Source organism: Tachypleus tridentatus, chromosome 7, assembly GCF_004210375.1.
Source record: "Tachypleus tridentatus isolate NWPU-2018 chromosome 7, ASM421037v1, whole genome shotgun sequence".
Lineage (NCBI taxonomy): Eukaryota > Metazoa > Arthropoda > Merostomata > Xiphosura > Limulidae > Tachypleus > Tachypleus tridentatus.
The window spans coordinates 152,970,311-152,989,441 of NC_134831.1; the positions used below are offsets into that span (position 1 = coordinate 152,970,311).

Consider the following 19,131-nt stretch of genomic DNA (forward strand, 5'->3'; position numbering starts at 1 on the left):
AATTCTGATGTTAATCAACTTAATTATTTCTAACTTTATATACTGCTTTTGACTAATTATTTTATGCCTTCTTTATTACTTTTATGCAAAGTTGTTGGCTCTCAAAAGGATGCCGCTGCTTTACAGAAGAAAAAAAAGATCTCGATCATTTATTCAGATGGGTAAATAAATGAAAGTAGTGGACGTATGTAAGCCTTGTAACTTTGTATAATGGTGTTCGGTACGCATTTCGATTGTTTACCAGTTATAGTCTTTAGATATGAAATCCTTTTTCTGATTGATGAGTGTATATTGTTTACGTGTTTTTTCCATGTTAGTTTTGTGTCGAAAGTGACGCCAAGGAATGTGATGTTTTTGCTCATGTTAATGGTTGTGTTTCCAAGTGATAGTTTTATTTTTTCTAGATTTTCTTTGCTTTTTAGTTTTCTATAGAAGGTGACTGCTTGTGTTTTTGTTGATTTAACACGACCCTTCACTTGTTGCTCCATGTTGAGACGTTGTTTAGTGATTCTTGTACGCGAGACATGGCCATTACTGGGTTTCTGGAGGTGCTCCAGATTGCGATGTCGTCTGTGTATTGTGAATTGTGTGTGTATGTTAGAGTTGGAAAAGGTATGTCACTGACGAAAATTATGTATAGAAGTGGAGAGAGGACTGATCCTTGGGGCACTCCTACCGTTATATTCAATAATTTGGATATGGTTTTATTGACTTTTACTTGTGCTGTTCTATTGGTTAAGAAATTTGAGATCCATTTGACTATCGTGGATTTATTTGTAGGTGATTTAGTTTGTATATGATGGCGTTGTGCCAAACGCTGTCGAATGCTTTTGACATCTAGGAATACCCCGATGGTTACTTGATTGATGTTGTAAGCTTTGTAGATTGATTCGGTGAGTCGTGTGAGGTGATCTGTTGTTTGTCTATTTTTTTCTGGAGGCATTTTGAGATTCTGGAAGGATGTTGTTTGATTCGCAAAAATGGAGGAGACGGTTGAGATAATTCTCTCCATCAGTTTGCCAAGGCAGCTTAACAGACTGATGGGGCGGAAATTATCTGGATTTGTTCTATTAGTTTGTTTCTTGGGGATCGTTGTTATGATGGCTTTTTTCCACATGTCAGGGTAATACCCGGTCGCTAGTGAAATGTTCATGATGTTTGTGAGGTGTTGTAGTAGGAGAGTGGAACTTTTTTCAGAATAATATTTGGTATTTGGTCATGTCCAGGGGAAGTGTTCTTCAAGTTTTTGATATTAATCTTCAGTTCGGTTATGGTTATTTTTCTATTGATTGAATTTGAGTATGCTTCTAGTGTCTCGCCGGGGAATCCTGGTGAGAATGAAGCTTGGTTTGTATTTATGAAGTTGTTGACATGGTGTTGGTGTTGTGTGTCGAAATCTACTGAGTTTAAATCGCTAAAAGAGGATTTGTAATAGTCAGCTAATAAGTCAGCTTTCTCTTCGTCCGTCCTTGCGATTTTATTGTTGTGTGTGATATGTTGTAGCATGTGATTTGTGTTTTTGTCTGCAGCAATACTCTTGAAATTTTCCAGAATTCTTTTGGATTGTTCTTGGTTTTTACAGAAGTTATGCCAATTGTTTTCTCTGACTTTTTTAATTTCTTGTCTAATTTTTGTATTTGTTCTATTGATTTCTGTTTTAATGTGTGGATCGCGTGTGATGTAGTGTGTTCGTCTTAATTGTCTGCGTTTGATTATTAGTGCGTGAATTTCTGGTGTTAGAGTCCATTGAATAAGTGATTGTTTTCTTTTTGATTTAGGAATTGTGTTTTTTATGGCTTTCTTTATGGCTTCTGTAATTTGATCAACACAGTTGTCTAGTTCTGTTTTGTTATTTACATGTTCGATTGGATGGGGTAGGTATGAGTCCAGAGAGGCATTAAAAGTGAGCCAGTCTGTTTTAGTGTAGGTGTATGCGGAAGGAGTCACGTACACCACAGCAGGGTGGCGCGGGTGAATCATACATGACATGGGGAAGTGGTCACTGGTGATTTCATCATGCACTTTAAAGTTAGATATTCTGTTAACCATGTCCTTGGGTGCGATGATGAAATCGAGTACATCATATGAGCCGTTAGCGGCTGAGAAGTGTGTAGGTGTATTGTTATTAATTAAGTGCATTTTATTGCTAGAGATAAAATCTTTTATGCACGATCCTCTGCGTGTGTCTCTGTTACCCCTTAATTCTGTGTGCGGTGAATTACAATCTCCAATAATAATTGGTTTGGGTTTACGATGAACACATTTTTGAAGGAAGTTAATGTCGATATCTTTAGATGGTGAGCAATATATGGCTAGAATCGGAATAGTTAGCCGGTTGTTAAAGTGTATATTATAAAAAATGGTCTCATTAATGTCAGATTTAAAGGAATCTTCTATCGAGATTAAATGCGATATTTTCGTACTAAAGTAAGTTATTATACCTCTGTTGTTTTCTGAGTGAGGTATGCTGTGTGAGATGAATCCGGGGATTGTGGTGTTTTGTTTCTCTGTGCAAAGTGTTTCTGAAACGATGATTATATTGGCGTTTATATGTTTGTTTATGTTGTATATTTCTATCCTTTTGTCTTTGAGATTTCCTTGGCAGTTGATGTGTAAGATTTTAATGTGTTGTATCATTGTGTTGTTTTATTTCCCTTGCGTGAATTTTGAGTGAAAGATGGTGTGGTTTGAGGTGAGGAAGGTTAAAATAATAACTTGCAAGGCTGCAAACAGCCTTGAGTGACTCGTGCCTCGATTCGAATGAGGGGAGATCACTCAATTCTATCAGCATTGCTAGCAAGTTTGTGGTGAAATCTGATGGGTTAAATGCTTGTGTTGTTTTCGGGCGTGTTACGTCCGCGTAAGTACGTGTTGGTTGAGGTTGAGCGTGTTTGATTTGCGAGTCGGTTGGAGTTGGTAGTAAAGGTTGTTTGGTGTTGTTTTGGTAGCCGTGGGTTTGATTATTGTTGTTCGTGGTTTTGAAAAGGAAATATGTTGCGTATTTGGGTGTATTTGGGGCAGCCTTTGTAACTGGCTGCGTGGGGGCCCTGACAGTTAGCGCATCTAACTTGGTTACGCTCGTTAGGACACTGAGCGACCTCGTGAGATCCGCCACATCTGACACATCTGTCCTTAGCCATACAATTAGTTTTTGTGTGTCCGAACCGTTGACATTTGTAGCATTGGATAATTTTCGGTTTAAATTATAATAAATGCAAGATAAAGCATGTGGACTATTATAATTTGAGTAATAAGTGTATGTTGGATGGGAATAACCTTAGCAGTGTCATGAAAGAAAGAGATCTTGGATTAACAGTCGATCAGTCTAAAGTCGTCCAAGCAATGTGTTGTTGTTTGTGGTAGGGCAAATAGGATTTTGGGTCGTATCTACAAACATACCAATTGCATGTCTAAAGAAGTATGACTTCGTTGTACAGGTCACTAATTAGGCCACACTTGAAGTATTTTGTTCAATCTTTAGCTCCTTACCTTAGGAAGGACATCAAATTGTTGAAAAAAGTTTAGAAGAGGGTTGTTAGAATAGAGGCTGAAATCGTTCAAATTGTTTTATCTTGAAAAAAACAGGAGAGTTAGGGGGATCTGTTTGAGTGTTTAAGATTGTAAAACGTATCTATAGTGTTGATGTAACTGTTTTTCTTATTTAACAGTGAGAATAAATCTTGGCAAGGTAGGAGTCATCTTCACCAAAAACAGTTTTATGTTTCTAAAAGTGTCGTTGGTTTTTGGAATGAATTGACTTCAGATGTTGTAGAGGTAGTAATTTTAAGTGTGTTTAAGAGAAAGCTTGAATATTATATGAATAATAAGAGATTACTTTAAGATTTTTTAAAGTCAATTTAGTTTAGAGTGTGAAACAGCCGTTATGGAACAATTGGTCCCATGTTGTCTCAAATGCACAAGAATGAAAAGTTTACGAGTATGATAAGAATAAACTAAAAAAAAAAATTAGTTATTGAAATGAAAACCATATAAACTTTTGATATTAAACCTCTAACTTTATTTCTCTAGATGCATATTATTTACATCTTATGAGCAAGTAATAATGCATTGATTGCTTATAATATAAGAAAATATTTAGGTCTAACTTTTTACTAAAACGTAATTTGCTTTTAAAGGAGAATGGTTTCTTGTTGTGCAAATTACGTTTTATTAGAAAGTTAGACCTGAATATTTTCTTATATTATAAGCAATCAGTGACATTATTACTTGCTCGTAAAAAGTAGTTTTAAATGTTTACTTTTTCTTAAGAGTGAGTGTGCAGAAATGGTAAAAATTTAAAGCTGCTTTTTATATTTCAATAAAATAGTGATTTCCTTTTCAAACTCAATAGAGTTCCGGCCTCCACTACTGCTGGCAGCAACTCATTTCGTAAGTCAATGCTGATTGGATGAGGGTCTGAAAACTTTTTAAGTAGGATAGAGATGGTAGAAGAGGAGGGAAAGGTGCAAGAAGTGGACATCGTGATTTAGAGTGGTAATTGAGCATTTGCATGCGAAGGACACAGGGTCTAAATGTTGGAAGTTGGAAGCATTAATAATAAGGTTAGCAGTGGTAAATTTAATTATAAAAGCAAAGTAGCATAGAACATATGTCAGCCTTTGGCTTGTATAGATGATGACCTTGAGGAGGGAAGGATAACGAAAGGGACAGATAGGGACGGGAATGAAAAACATAACAGAAAAAGTTAGAGTATGCTATCCAGGCGGGGGGGGCGGATATAATTGATAGAGAAAGTAATATAGTAAAGGGTGCCTGTAGTGATGCAGTCTTTATAGACAGAGCACATAGGGCTAATTATCTGGGTAATGACTAACAAGATAAAATAATAATTCAGTACAAGGTATTAACAGGAAAAGGTCTATAATAACTTAATTTTGTGGGGATGAAATTATTAGTCGGTCATAGGGATTAAATATGTAAAAATGAGCAGGTTAACTGGTTGGATTTATAGAATTAGTTTAATGAGAAAAGAGGACATTTTGGGATGGATTAAGGTTTGGCTTGTTTGCAAGGGCTATTAACTCGATTATAAAGGCAACTTTAAACTAGAATCAGACAGTGGACAAGGCCAGAACAATGAGAGAAAAAATAAGGTGTGGATAGAAGTATTGTATAGGAACAAGGTACAAACGTAGCTTTACTGGTAGGCAAAACTTTTATTATTGTAATGATAGAAATATAAGACATAAAATGAATAGCTTTACAGCACTTGTCGGAAAAGGCGATTCTGACATCGTTTGAATAACTGAAACGTGGCTTAATGTTGGCATTCGTAATGGAAAAAAATCTTTACTACAGGATTGTAGTTTTTTAATAGAGAGAGAGTACCAGTAAGATGAAGAAGAATGACTTTATATGTAAAATGTGAGTCTCTTCTGTTCAAATTCAGGATTTCAAAGTAAATTGAAATGAGGTTGGATCTATTTATTTTTCTGTAGTGGATATAAGGGTTTTAGTTAGAATTTGTTGCTCACCACCAGATGAAACTAATGAAATTAAAGACAATTTTACAGGAAGAAAAATATTTCAAATGTCAATGAGGTTATAATTTCAGGTGTACAGGCTGGGAAATATTAGAGTGAAATCATAAAGTATACAGGTTTTTTCGATACTGTTGGGAAAAATGCTATTTTAGATTTATTGTAAGTTTCTAATAAAGAAATGGTTGATAGGGTACAGGTTAACATTATATAATGATTTGGAACAACATGGGACTTATTGGTTTATCTCGGTTATTCCACACTCCAGACTAGATTAACTTTAAAAAAAAAAACGATATCGTAACGCCAGCCCTTATCATTCGGGTTGGCATGGCCAGGTGGTCAAGGCACTTGACTCGTAATCCGAGGGTCGCGGATTCGAATCCCTGTCACACCACAAATGCTCGCTCTTTCAGCTGTGGGGGCGTTATAATGTGACGGTCAATCTCACTATTCGTTGGTAAAAGAGTAACCCAAGAGTTGGCGGTGGGTGGTGATGCCTAGTTTCCTTCCCTCTAGTCTTGCACTGCTAAATTAGGGACGGCTAGCGCAAATTGCCTTCGTGTAGCTTTGCGTGAAATTCAAAACAAACCAAACCTTGTCATTCCTACCCTTATCAAACTTTTTTCTTAAACTCGTTCAAATTTACTGCCTCCACAACATCTGAAGGCAACCCATTCTGAAGGTCAACCACACTGTTAGAAAAATAAGTTAGCTGAAGATGATACCTTCCCTACCAAAATTATGCTTTTGTCCCCAAGACGTACTATTCTTGCTATTAGATATGAAAAAAGATGAAAGAACAACAATATCAATTCCCTTTACAATCTTAAACGCTCAATCAGATCCCCCTAACTCTTCTTTTTTCAAAAAAAGATAATTTAATAGTTATTCAGCATCTACAACATCATCAGCAAATTTAAGTAATTTATTCATTATCCATATCATTGATATAAATAAAAAAGAGTAAAGGTTCTATGATTAAACCATGAGGTACCTCTCTTGTGAGATTCACCAAGTTTGACTGAGCACCATTTGTAAAAATCATGTTTTTTTACATCCAGTCACTTTTCTATCAAGTTGGTTAACTTAGCCCCACACCTATAATGGCATTTTTACAAGCTTTTTATGTAGCACCTAGTCAAATGTTTCTGAAAATCCAGATTCCTCAAACCTGCACCCTTATCTTCATCTACACAAACAGTATCCTTTCCAAAGAATATCAACAGATTTATGAGGAAAGATATTTACCTTAGTAAAATCAGCGTAATTAGCCAATAAGATTCTAAAATATTGTTAAATGACTTTTCAAAGCATCTTTTACCAGACTTCCTGCTAGCAATGTAAGACTAATAATTAGTCTTCAATTATTCAAACAATTTTTAACACCTGCCTTGAAAAAATGATTGACTTCCAATCCTCTGGTACCTTTCCACTATTCAAAGACTCACAGCTTGCAGTGATTGTTACTCATTATTAATGTTAGCGTTTGTAATTAAGCATAAATCTACATAATTGCTTATCTGTCCTCCTCCCACCACAGGTATCGAAACCCGGTGTCTAGCGGGAAGAGTCTGCGGGCATACTGCTGTGCTACTAGGGGCCTTACTGTCAATCTTGGAATTGTTTAAATTTCGAATATTGTGTTTTATTTCGGAATTAAATAATTTCTTTTTCAAGTTCTTTTTTGTTTATTGGAATTAATAGCATTGATATTTATTATGTATTGTTTAATAAAGTATGTACCAAGTCTTGGGCAAGCGCATACTTACTAGATGTTTGTTTATCTGAAAAAATTTGTATTCCATTGTTTGAAAGTTTTATTTTGGATTTCTTTTATTACAGTTTGCCAAACTGTTTTTTCTTCGACCCTATCTGTAATAGCGCTTTGTTTCAGTCCATTACATATTTACATAGTTTATATTTCTATGTTATTAAGCACACCATCATATAATTACCTTTTTATTCTAATACATTTTCATCATATTTCAGCTTTACAACAATTCAGGACTTCCTGGCTGTCAGTGTTCTCAATCATTCGTTCGTGTTTCTGTTTTTTATCAATAAAATGTTTGTTTTTGCTTCAACTTCATACCTTGTGTTTTACCTCTCATTCTATTTGTAGCAGATCATTACGCTTGACCTTTCAAATACTACAACTATTGACCTCTTGTTGTTGTTGTAAAGATCAGATAATTGTGTTCTTAGTTTATTACACTACACAACATATTTTTTGGAAAGTTTTGCTCCCTGAAAAGTTTTTGCTGATTGTGACAGGTACCTGATGGGTATGCACAAACATAGTTTTGGTTTTCCTTCATCACGTAGGAACTCTGAGAAACAGACAGTTAACTGTTTATCGGCAATAACGTATTTAATAGCGTTTATGTTTCTGATATTCAAATAAGTTCAACATAATTAAAAGTGTTTTGCTCCTGAATTTCGCTTGTGTTCAATGTCCGGTGCATCATGTTGCAGTGTCCAATAGTAGTCAGCAAGCATTGACAGATTCCAGTTGCACTGATATCGTTTTTCCATTGTAGCAAAACTGAAGATTTCGATGAAACGGTACGTGATGGGCAAATTTGGATGTGATTTTCGTGATCAGCAACCAAACATCTATAAGGAACACCCAACAGTGTTCAAGAAGCAAAAACTTTGTTGTGCGGTGTTATTGAAGTACCACCGCTTACCTTAATTTTAAGATCTGTGTTGAAGTAACAAAAGATTGGACAAAATATGTACACAAACGGTAGACATATAAATGAGTATAGATGATTATCTATACTCAAATATGTGTTTGTAAGTAATAGTAATGTGTTTGTAAGCTTAAACGTTAGAGTTCTTTATAACACACACATATGATAACCATGACACTGCAAACACTAGTTCAAAATATCCGAGAGAACTACATTGGGACAGATATTAAGCAATTCTAGGGTTTTAATTAAAGTCCTCCGCTGGGATAGTTGTAACTCAGTAGATTTACAACGCTAAAATTAAGGGTTCGATTCCGCTCGGTTGACACAGCAGATAGCTTGATGTGGCTTTGCTATAAGAAAATACACATAATCGTAATCGAATGAACTAAGTGAATTGGTGTAGTAAATATGATAAAACGATTGCTTAGTTTCTATATAATCCATACCAAATGAGACTGCATATAACTTAGCAATGAACACAAACACAGAGTCTATAGAGAGGGGATTCTATGAGCAGCTATGAGCTGCAGCAAACCATGATGGACTCTAATAATCTCCTGATCTCAAATCATTTTTTAAACATTAGAATGCAAGAACTGTTTGAAAGTTGGTCATTAAAGATAATTCTATATTCCAATCAGTAATATACAACTTCATCAATTGGATAAACAAAAATGGCAAAGTAGGATGATAATAAATCAGGTTGGGATAAAATGATCATTAGATTCAGCAATAACATCTACTCTTAGGCACATCTCAGTCAGATTCGCCTGGGTATAAAGACCAAAGCTACAGACTGCGAGGCATCGAAAAGCAAAAATACAGTCCATTGAGGCACATAGACAGTGCCGTGTAGAAGAATGTGGTATCTTTCAGAGTACTCCAGTTATATGTTTAAATATCAAAGGTGAAGTGGAGTTTCGTAGAAGTCTGTCCGCAAACTGCGAATTAGAAAGTCAAAAAAAGCCTGTGTATATCTAAAGCCTATGTTAATGCACAAGGTCCAACATTTTCAATGCAAAGTCCTTGGCTAAGGTGTGGACGCAAGACCATAGACTAACTTACATAAATAAGGATCTTCAGAATAGAACACCCATTTGCTCTTCTGCACTTTAAGTAGTTTCATGTATGGAATAAAAGTCACATTATGTTCAGGAATTTTTGCATCACCTATATGTATGCTAGTGATCTTAAATGAAGAAAATTTAAAAATTCGGAGCTGCTGCTCAAAATCCTCATATATAATAACTGAAATGAAACATGAAAGTCATCAATATAGAAGCTGTTTGCAGGATAAAGTTGCTTAGCATTAATCTTAATGATACAAAATATGACATTCAAGACATAAGCCTCTGGTACTTTGAGTTACTGTGTGCACTAATGGAATATTGTCGAACTCATATAGATTCAGATTAAACTCTATGGTAAAATATCACTAAAATTGGCTATATGGTAATATATGTAATAAAACTTGAAGCTCTAAAAATACCAGATCTACGTGTGTTCTCACAAATCTTTCCAAGGTAAAAATAAAAACTATAAAAACAATATAGTATCTTTGGAGAAAAGTTACCTTAATTAACGTATTATGTTAAACCGGGTCGTCAAAGGTGGATCACTGAAAATCACACTGGGTTGTCAGAAATGAGGCTGTTTGTTTCTAGAAACTAAATAAGATAGGTGTTAACAATCTTCCTTGGCATTTTACACCAGTAGCTAATAAAATCAATGGATCATTAATTAACAGGAAACATGAGATCCTTTTAGGATATTAGGAAAGAGAAGACAATAGCCTAATGCCATAAATAAGGAAACTCCTGTTCATGCCAAATCTAGTTTAAAATAATCAGAATAAAATGAGGTTAGAGAGTGATAGCATAGCTTTTCTTATTGCATATCATATGGTCTGAATAGATTTGAAAACATAATTAGTTAGAAAAGAATATGGGAATCATTAGGGCCGTGTATTAATTCTATTAAGACCAAGTGAGCACTTTTTTCTAACGTTGAGTGATAACTGCATGTCAAATTTCAAATTTATGTAAAATTAATAACTATAACTATATATGTACCAGTTTTTACTCAAAATAATTTTATAGTTGATTTTGTCTGTTTGTTGTTAAACACAAAGTTACACAATAGTCTGTCTGTAGTTTGCAAACCATAAGTTTCGGAGTAGAATTTTTAATGTTTAGCCCTTAGAGATATCGATGAGCTCTAGAACTGGTATTTTGTCATTTTGTAACATTTGGTTAATGTAAGTTGCAAGTAAAATCGTAAAAATGTTCAAACTTCTGCACAGCTGTTTGTAAACATTTATCTTTTTTTAGAATTTATCTGCTTCTCCAATAGCATGATAGATTTGTCTTTACAAACAAAGTATCATCCTCAGAAAATACCATGAAAGAAACATTCTATGGCTTCTGTTTCAGACATGCTTGTTGCGAATATTAAAATGCTATACCCAGGTTTCAGCTTGAAACTTAGGACTAAACACCAAAGTGATAATCATAAAGGTAAGAACTGTTCTCATTGCAAATCTCATAATGAAAAAAACCATCACACTCTCGATAGTAAGGCATCTAAACTAAAATGCTAATCCCGATTGGAGATCTGCATCCCAAATCCTTAGCAACACTACTAATATTCGTATTTCTCTGTAAATCAGTAAATCCTATGGAAGGAAAAAGTCTGTATTTATTTTCTAGAGAAATGGTATACATAGTTGTAATGATAACCATGAAAACTATTAAAATTCTAGCTATTCTCATATACTTTTACAGACGTTTGGCCCTGTAGACATTTAACTAGTAACCACACCAGAAAAAAAACAACACAAGATTACTTTTCTTACTCAAATCAGTAGCGAGATGTTACACAGATCTCATTAGTTTAAACCAGCAGACGAGTTGTATCGTTAGTTTTATCGGGTGAGCATATTTTTTGGCTGTGTTTATTTGGTTTCTTAATCTGGGACTTAGTACATGAAACAAAACAAAAATTCAACATATTAAGAAACCAAATAAACACAGACACAAAATATGCTCACCCGATACAAATTAACGATGAAGTCAACAAAATAAAACAACATTTCATCAACACAAACAAAGTTCCTCCAAAAACCGTTGAAAAATTATACGCACACACCTAGATCAACAACAAACAAACAACAATAAATCCCAAGATACAACAAACTACAAAACCTTACACTGCTGCTTACCATATGTTCCCGACATCAACGAAAAAATAACCAACATTTGAAAAAAAAACATAAAACACAACATTCCAGTTAATACCAAATTTATTCAAAAACCAGATACAAAACTAAAGTCCATACTATGTAAAAACTACACTGACAAATACAACACCAATACTATTTATAAAATACAATACAACAACTGCTGCAAATTCTATACTGTAAAAACAAGCAGAAAAATGGAAACCAGATAAAAAAACACAAAAAACACCTACATATGTTTTGGAACACTGTAAATCAAATAAACATTACATAACCATAGAAAACACCCAGATACTAAGTAGGGGAACAAATATAAACAAATGCAAAATCAAAGAGGCCCTACTTATACAACAACTAAAACCAAAATTAAACTAATATATAGGAACGCCTTTATTCCTATACTAATTAATAACCCAACATCTAAGTGCAGCGCCACCTACAATCCCGTAGACGTTTACACTCTCATTTCTAACGTGCCTGGTAACAGTTAGCTGCAAACTCTTTCTTTGTTAACCTGAAAATGACCTGAGAAGGTCAAAACGTTGTTCTATACTTTATCTTAATAAAAGTTTTAATAGCCATTGAGATACATTTTTACTTCAAGTGGGTTTCTCGTCATCACGAAATACTGTGAGATTGTAATAACAAGTTTCAGGAATGGAAATATAATACATAAAGCTAAGTTTGTTCGCACCTTTCATTCATCTGTTCCTTATCCGTTTCCATACTTCTTGATTAATCAGTACACAATTTGATACAATGGTACAGAATGACATGGGAATTATCATGAAAGGGGGGAGGGTTGAAATCCCCACCTAATTTCATATTGATATAATTCTTGAAAACAGTATGTCTTTTCAAGTAGTCGTACCTTCTTGTATTTTTATCCTACTTTTAGTGTTTATAACGTTAATAAAATAAAATAAGAGAGCAATTTACTATCCTTTGTTACAAACGAGTTTTTATTTCAGCTTTTCATATATAAACTACTTTTTCACTTGAAAAGTTTAGGTTCCATTACTTTGTTTAAGCGTGACTTAGTGATTGCACTTTCTTAATTAGATAGCAAGTAAAAGTCGCCATTTATATTTCTGCATGATTGTGTTGTGGGTAGCAAAACGATATGATACGAAAATATAAGAAATTAATTTTCACTGAGACTTTGTGGTACATCTATATCATTGATCCAATTTTTTATATTTATCATACGCAAGTGCTGTCATCTAGTGACAAATATTGACAATGAAATGCTTCTTAGTGCAAGTTGATGCACCTATTTGTTGAGCGAAAGTGTTAGTAGCGATAGAGAATGTAAAGCAGCACGCTTCCTGACACAGTGTTAAAGTATACTTCGACCTATACTACTTTATGGCATATTTACATTTTAAACCACTCGTATGACAGCAGCTTAGTTGGCCTCTATTAAATATGGTAATAACCATCTTATTTTAACTAACAAGCAGTGGATTTAATGAAAACGAGTTTTCTTTAAGTAAACCAGCGAGTAAAAATGTCAGCTTATTTTCGTTTGTGAACAGTTATGCTACAGGCTTTACTATATATTTATATATGGTATGAACATACAGAACGTACATCCCACGGAAAGTCAAGAACTTTTATTATTTTAAAACTCATGTATTGTGATTTGAACAGGAAATTAGAAGGTTCGTTACAGTTCAAGGAGCATTCATATCAATGTTTGTTGTACACTTTTCGGAAATATGTATGCTAATCTCGAAATGATATTACGGTTCAAAATTGAGACTATTATTAAGGGCTATGTACTTAAATGTTGCTTAACCACAGAAGAGGTTGAGAAATTGGCACATTTGATGCCAAATCAAACTTAAACCAAAGGCCCTTTCGAACGCACAAAAAAGACAAAGAATTCACCATGGGTTCCAAGGATGTCTGTTTGAAAAGCGGAGCACGTTCTCTTGTCCTTGAAACACCCAAATAGTATTATGTATAGTATAAAAAAGCTTCGACCTCTTCGTGAGGTAAGTTGTCTTCCTTCAGAATACAACAATAGCCCGACAACGCCCTTCAGTTTTAAATCTACATCTAAATAGCGGCAATGTAAGAAATCCACTTCACTTTAAGAGAAGCCGCCTATTCGAATTACCTGACATTCACTCTGAATGTCCATGTGGTAGCTGCAGCTTGTGCCTTTCTGGACATCAGTATTCAATCATGTGTCACGTTCCATTTGGCGGTTTACCTTTCCAAACTCTTCCAGGAGCTAAATTTATACTTCTTCAGGAAGCCGATGTGCACGTGTTTAGGGTGTTTCATTCGAGAAATGTGATTCGAAAACTTCTTGGCACAAAGTTTTTCTGCAAGTGGGAGAATCATCACGTTTTTTTCACCGACACCGAACTATTATTTCGAAACGTAAGTATAGGTTTAATATAATTTTTTTTTTTCTTGCACGCGTATAGACAGACGGAGAAATCTTCTAGAATAAGTACAAATGTAGCAGTTGTATTTTCTCTCCTTAGTAAGGAAAACAATTACTCGACATGAAAATATGCTTTGATACATAACTTATTTGATAGGAAGGTTGTACAATCTACTCATATTTCTCATTGGTATTAATATAATATATTTAAAAGGTAAATAAGAGTAATGTCCAGTATTTTGATCTGTAACGTATCACAGTTACTGTATTATAAACAGGTCAGGTATATGTCTCAACACGCATGATAATTAAGCCGTTTCGTTAACAGTTCTAAATGAGTGAGAAAAATGGTTTCCTGATTTCACCTTTCCTGCGTCCCCATTATTCGTATTGTCATTCTCGTGATTCATCATTAATGCAGCAGTGATGAAGAACAAGTCACGATAAATTAAAAAATACAATTAGTTGCTGATGAAGAGAAATATATATATATTAAAACATCACATAATGAAACTTTCTTCACCAGAAATCATTCCACTTATGCCAAATGTAACTAAACTTGGACAAAGCAGCAGGACTAGAAATGTTTAGACATGGAATTGCTGTACTCATATGTATATATATACACACACATATTAATAGATTGTTAAATAAACTTCTTGAATTAATACCATGTGATATTCTCAGGAAAACTGAAACCAAGGAGTGAGTTTCTAGTCAGCAAAACATGAAGTTCTAAGAACCTGAACTTAGCAAATTTAGAAACAAAACCAACACTTTGTTTAACTAAGCTAATCGCGAAAGGTGGCTTGATTATACCACTAGATAGTAGGCTCATCTGGATAACAAACATTAGGCTAATTGAGACAAAGACAGAATTTATTGATAATTAACCTCACTTTGAGTTTTATTTAAGTTTAAATTCTGTTGGATTTCCCCAAATACCTTGTCACTCACGTCAGAGGACCACTTTTATGATTTAACCAAAATTAAATTTAGTATAAGCTGTTTACGTAGAGAGTGTCGACGACCAATTCCTTTTCCCGATTAATAAAAATGAGCATAATATGAGAGCACCTACAGCTATACCTTGATCATATCATTAGTTTAAAGAATTACGACGACATTGAAAGGACATTTATACACAATGCTCTCATAATGAGCTAAATCTTAAAAAAAGAAATTGAGTGAATATCACCGAGATTGTTTGTAACTTACAGGATTGTCGCACAAACCAAAGGAAGAAAAAACGAATAAAGCACATTAAATATAACTGAAAAATGGAGAAGGTCGACAAATAATATTGTCGATGGAAGTGCTTACTAGACAAGGTTTCTCGACTGGTGAAGGTTTCGCCAATTACTTAATCTTATGAGGTTGATTTGTTTTACGCTTACACGTAGAGTGAAATCAATGAGTCTGTAGGCACTCAAGGATACAGTATAAAGCTGAGTTCTTATGTTAAGTGTGTGTGTATATATATATACACAGACGATTTGAAGGGCGTTTCAAGGTTACATTTTATAAGATAACTATACCCGTATTTTGTATATTAAAATCGTTGATCTATAAAGACTAACTTTATACTAAAACTTAAATAGGTTGTTTGTTTTTGAATTTCGGCAAAGCTACACGAAGACTATCTGCTCTAGTTATCTCCAATTTAGCAATGTAAGACTAAAGGGAAGGCAGCTAGTCATCACCACTGACTTCCAACGTTTGGGCTACTCTTTTACCAACGAATAGTAGGATTGACCTTAACATAATAAGCATGTTTGGTGTGATGAGGAGCCGAGTGCCTTAACTACTTGGCCATGCGGGTCTGCTTAAATAGGTAAAAAAAAAAACACTTTATTACAATTTTAACAAAGTTGAAACAGTTTTTTAACGCGTAGTAATTCTTAGTTATTCACTGAAGCTGTCTTTAAACACAAATGTATCTATAATTGTTATTAGTTAAACTTGTGATTAAATTTTCTCCATTTCTCACTCGAACAGTCACAAAATACAGATCTATGTACATTTACTACTTTGTTTAGTTTGTAATAAAGTTGCATTCATTATCAGTTTAAGTCGTCTCTAAATACAAATTAATATACAGTTGTTACTGTGTTAATTTGTAATAAGGTTTTCACTTTTATCCATTCAAGCTGTGTCTGAGCTTTATTAATCTCCATGACCATGTGGTTAGGGCGTAGTATGAGGGTCGTCGGTTCGAAACCCCATCCCATCAAACATGTTTGCCCTTTCAACCGTTGGTGCGTAATAATGTTACGCTTAATCCCACTATTCGTTGGTAAAAGAGTAGCTCAAGAGTTGGCGGTGGGTAACGATGGCTAACTGTCTTCCCTCTAGACTTGCACTGCTAAATTAAGGACGGCTAGCGCAGATATCACTCGTGTAGCTTTGCGTGAAATTCTAAACAAACAAACAATTATTAGTCTCAAAGTGAGTTCCTCGTCACAGAAATTAACTTAGATAGTACTTGTAAGTCCCACTTGTATTGAACAGATGAAATGGAATCTGGTGGGGCTGATACATTCATTTCAAGTTCTTGAACAATGTTAGTAAATTAGTTCATTTTTTCTATTTAGTGGTCACATCCACTTAACCTTGGATTTGTGGGTGTAAATTATATTACTTAATATCAAGTTATACGAAACGATAATAGTTCCACTATATTGTTTCATACTTAAGTTTATGTCCTCTAGTTTGATGGTTGTGATAAGCCTATTGTCTGATTAATTTTATTGTTATTGTCTAGTGTATGAATGTCTTGGCATTACTATTTTATGGTTTCTGGTCAATGTGGGATCTTATTGATTTGAGCACTCAAGCCTTACCCTACTTGTTATTGTTTTTCAGTTGCTTGTATAACTGGTTTCCACTTGCGATTTGAAAATTAAACAGGAAAACGTGGTACCCCCATCCTCTACTCTATTTAGCTGTATCCTACCAGTTTATTATACAACTTTTGCAGCTGTTGTAGACTTGTAGAGATTTTTCGTTCGTTTTTATTGAGCGCGATTTAACTCTATGTATGTATACATAAGATTAGTTATATTACATTGATGAAATTATTTAAGTTTATATACAGTGTGGTTCTGTTAATAATGGTTCCTTAGAAAACATCACGAAAACACACACACACACTCAAATATGTAAGTATATATCATTGTAGTGAGTGTGTTCTTTGTTTTTGTCACGGTGCATGGAAAGAGCAGAATCTAGTAACTTTATACTTTCAGAAACAGTTCAGACCAACTTAGAACTAAATATACCAGTTTAGATACATTATTTTTAAATCAAAATGGCAGCAATGTAACTAATTTATCTTTTTGAGTTTTATGTTTTTCTTGTATTCTTTGAAATGACTTGTTGCTTATTGGTTATACAATTACGACTAAACAAGTTGAGTAGCTGAATTTGTGCTTAATACAACTTTAACCGACACACAACAAATGATTTGTTTGTTTCTGAATTTCGCACAAAGCTACTCGAGGGCTATCTGTGCTAGCCGTCCCTAATTTAGCAGTGTAAGACTAGAGGGAAGGCAGCTAGTCATCATCACCCACCGCCAACTCTTGGGCTACTCTTTTACTAACGAACAGTGGGATTGACCATAACATTATAACGCCCCCACGGCTGAAAGGGCGAACATGTTTAGCGCGACGGGGATGCGAACCCGCGACCCTCAGATTACGAGTCGCACGCCTCAACACGCTTGGCCATGCTGGGCCCACAACAAATGAAAAAAAATCCACAGCCTTCTATACATATTATTTGCTTACGACACATCAGAGTTTTCTGGCAATTTATGATAAATAAATACTGATTAGTTTCGGTTTGTAATATATAAACATTGGATGACTTCAGTGTAAAAGAATGGATTTTTTTTAATTTTTTGTTTGGAATTTCGCGCAAAGCTACACGAGGGCTATCTGCGTTAGCTGTCCCTAATCTAGGATGAACTTGACAATATTTGGGAAGCAATTCAAGTCTGCAGCAGTTTGTCGGATAATTCAATCAGTATCACGTAAAGCTTTTATGCGAACGTAATATATAGTGTTAAACATTGTCTTTATCAAGGTTTGTTTGTGGAGTGCTATTAAATTGATTTATTCTAACATATACCGATATCATATGTTAGCTTCTTTCTATATAAATAATACACTTCATGGGATAACACGCAGTCATTTCACACCCTAAATGTGATCAGTATATTCATTCAAGCAGAACCCTTATGACATATGAGAGATTTATATGTGTTCTCACCTTGGTTCATTCAATTGTCAACAAGGATCAGTGAAGCATTACTAGTGTTGACATGTACATTCTGTGATAGCATGAAAGAATAAAAATGGAAAGAATGACAAAATATATTATCCTAACACTTTTTCACAGTACTGTACGTTCATTCCCCCAACTTAAAACAAATTTTGTCATATTTTTTATCATTTTCTTCTTTTTCAAGATTATTTGACAAAAAACCTCAACACAGAGTTCATTTAGTAAGTGAGAATCAGAAATATGTAAAGATGCTTTCTATAGACCCTCAGGTTGCTGAATTATGAGGCTTAAGGGCAAAAATATGCCAAAATAATACCCAGGCGGACACCTTCAAAATCCCTTTAGTATGGGTCCGACATGACCAGGTCGGTTAAGACGCTCGACTCGTAATCTGGGAGTCGTGGATTCGAATTCCCGTCACACCAAACATGTTCGCCCTTTCAGCCGGGAGGGCGTTAAAATGTTACGGTCAATCCCACTATTCGTTGGTAAAAGAGTAGCCCAAGAGTCGGCAGTGGGTGTTGATGACTAGCTGCCTTCCGTTTAGTCTTACACCACTTTAATTAGGGATGGCTAGCGCAGATAGCCCTCGTGTAGCTTTGCGCGAAATTAAAAACAAACCTTTAGTATACATGCAATGTTTCAGGTCTTTAGGTTATTCTTACTTGGAGCTATGGCGGTCATACACACGCAGTGCTCCATTATTATTACTAGCGAAAGTACCCGGTTTACCTCGGGATATAAGGTTGATATATTCTAGATAGGGGCGTAGATTTTCTACACCCGATGGGGGGGATGATTTTTGCAACCACTTATGTGGACTGTTCAATTTGCAAATTGGTAATCTCTGATTATGTGAACCTGAAAGCTGTAAACGTGCAGTCACAGAGTAATCTTGTTGCCACGATACTTCAAGGTTTTCATGTAGGTTTGTATACGTGATGTGTTGTGAACAGTTTCCAAAATGTTAATAGAATAAAGACAAATGTGTCACAAATT

The 19,131-nt window shown here is 34.7% G+C and overlaps 1 protein-coding gene across 7 annotated transcripts in view; it reads left to right on the forward strand.

Moving 5' to 3' along the window:
* The first annotated feature begins 13,049 nt into the window (after positions 1-13,049).
* LOC143256931 (C-Maf-inducing protein-like) overlaps positions 13,050-19,131 on the forward strand; it is an 80,413-nt gene continuing 74,331 nt past the window's right edge. For 2 of the 7 annotated variants that reach the window (XM_076514823.1, XM_076514825.1), the window contains exon 1: positions 13,050-13,835. In XM_076514823.1, coding sequence (XP_076370938.1) covers positions 13,635-13,835 — 201 coding nt within the window. In that variant the 5' untranslated portion in view covers positions 13,050-13,634. The remainder of the gene's footprint in view (positions 13,836-19,131) is intronic. The other 5 variants (XM_076514824.1, XM_076514821.1, XM_076514820.1 and 2 more) reach the window with 5 other exon arrangements.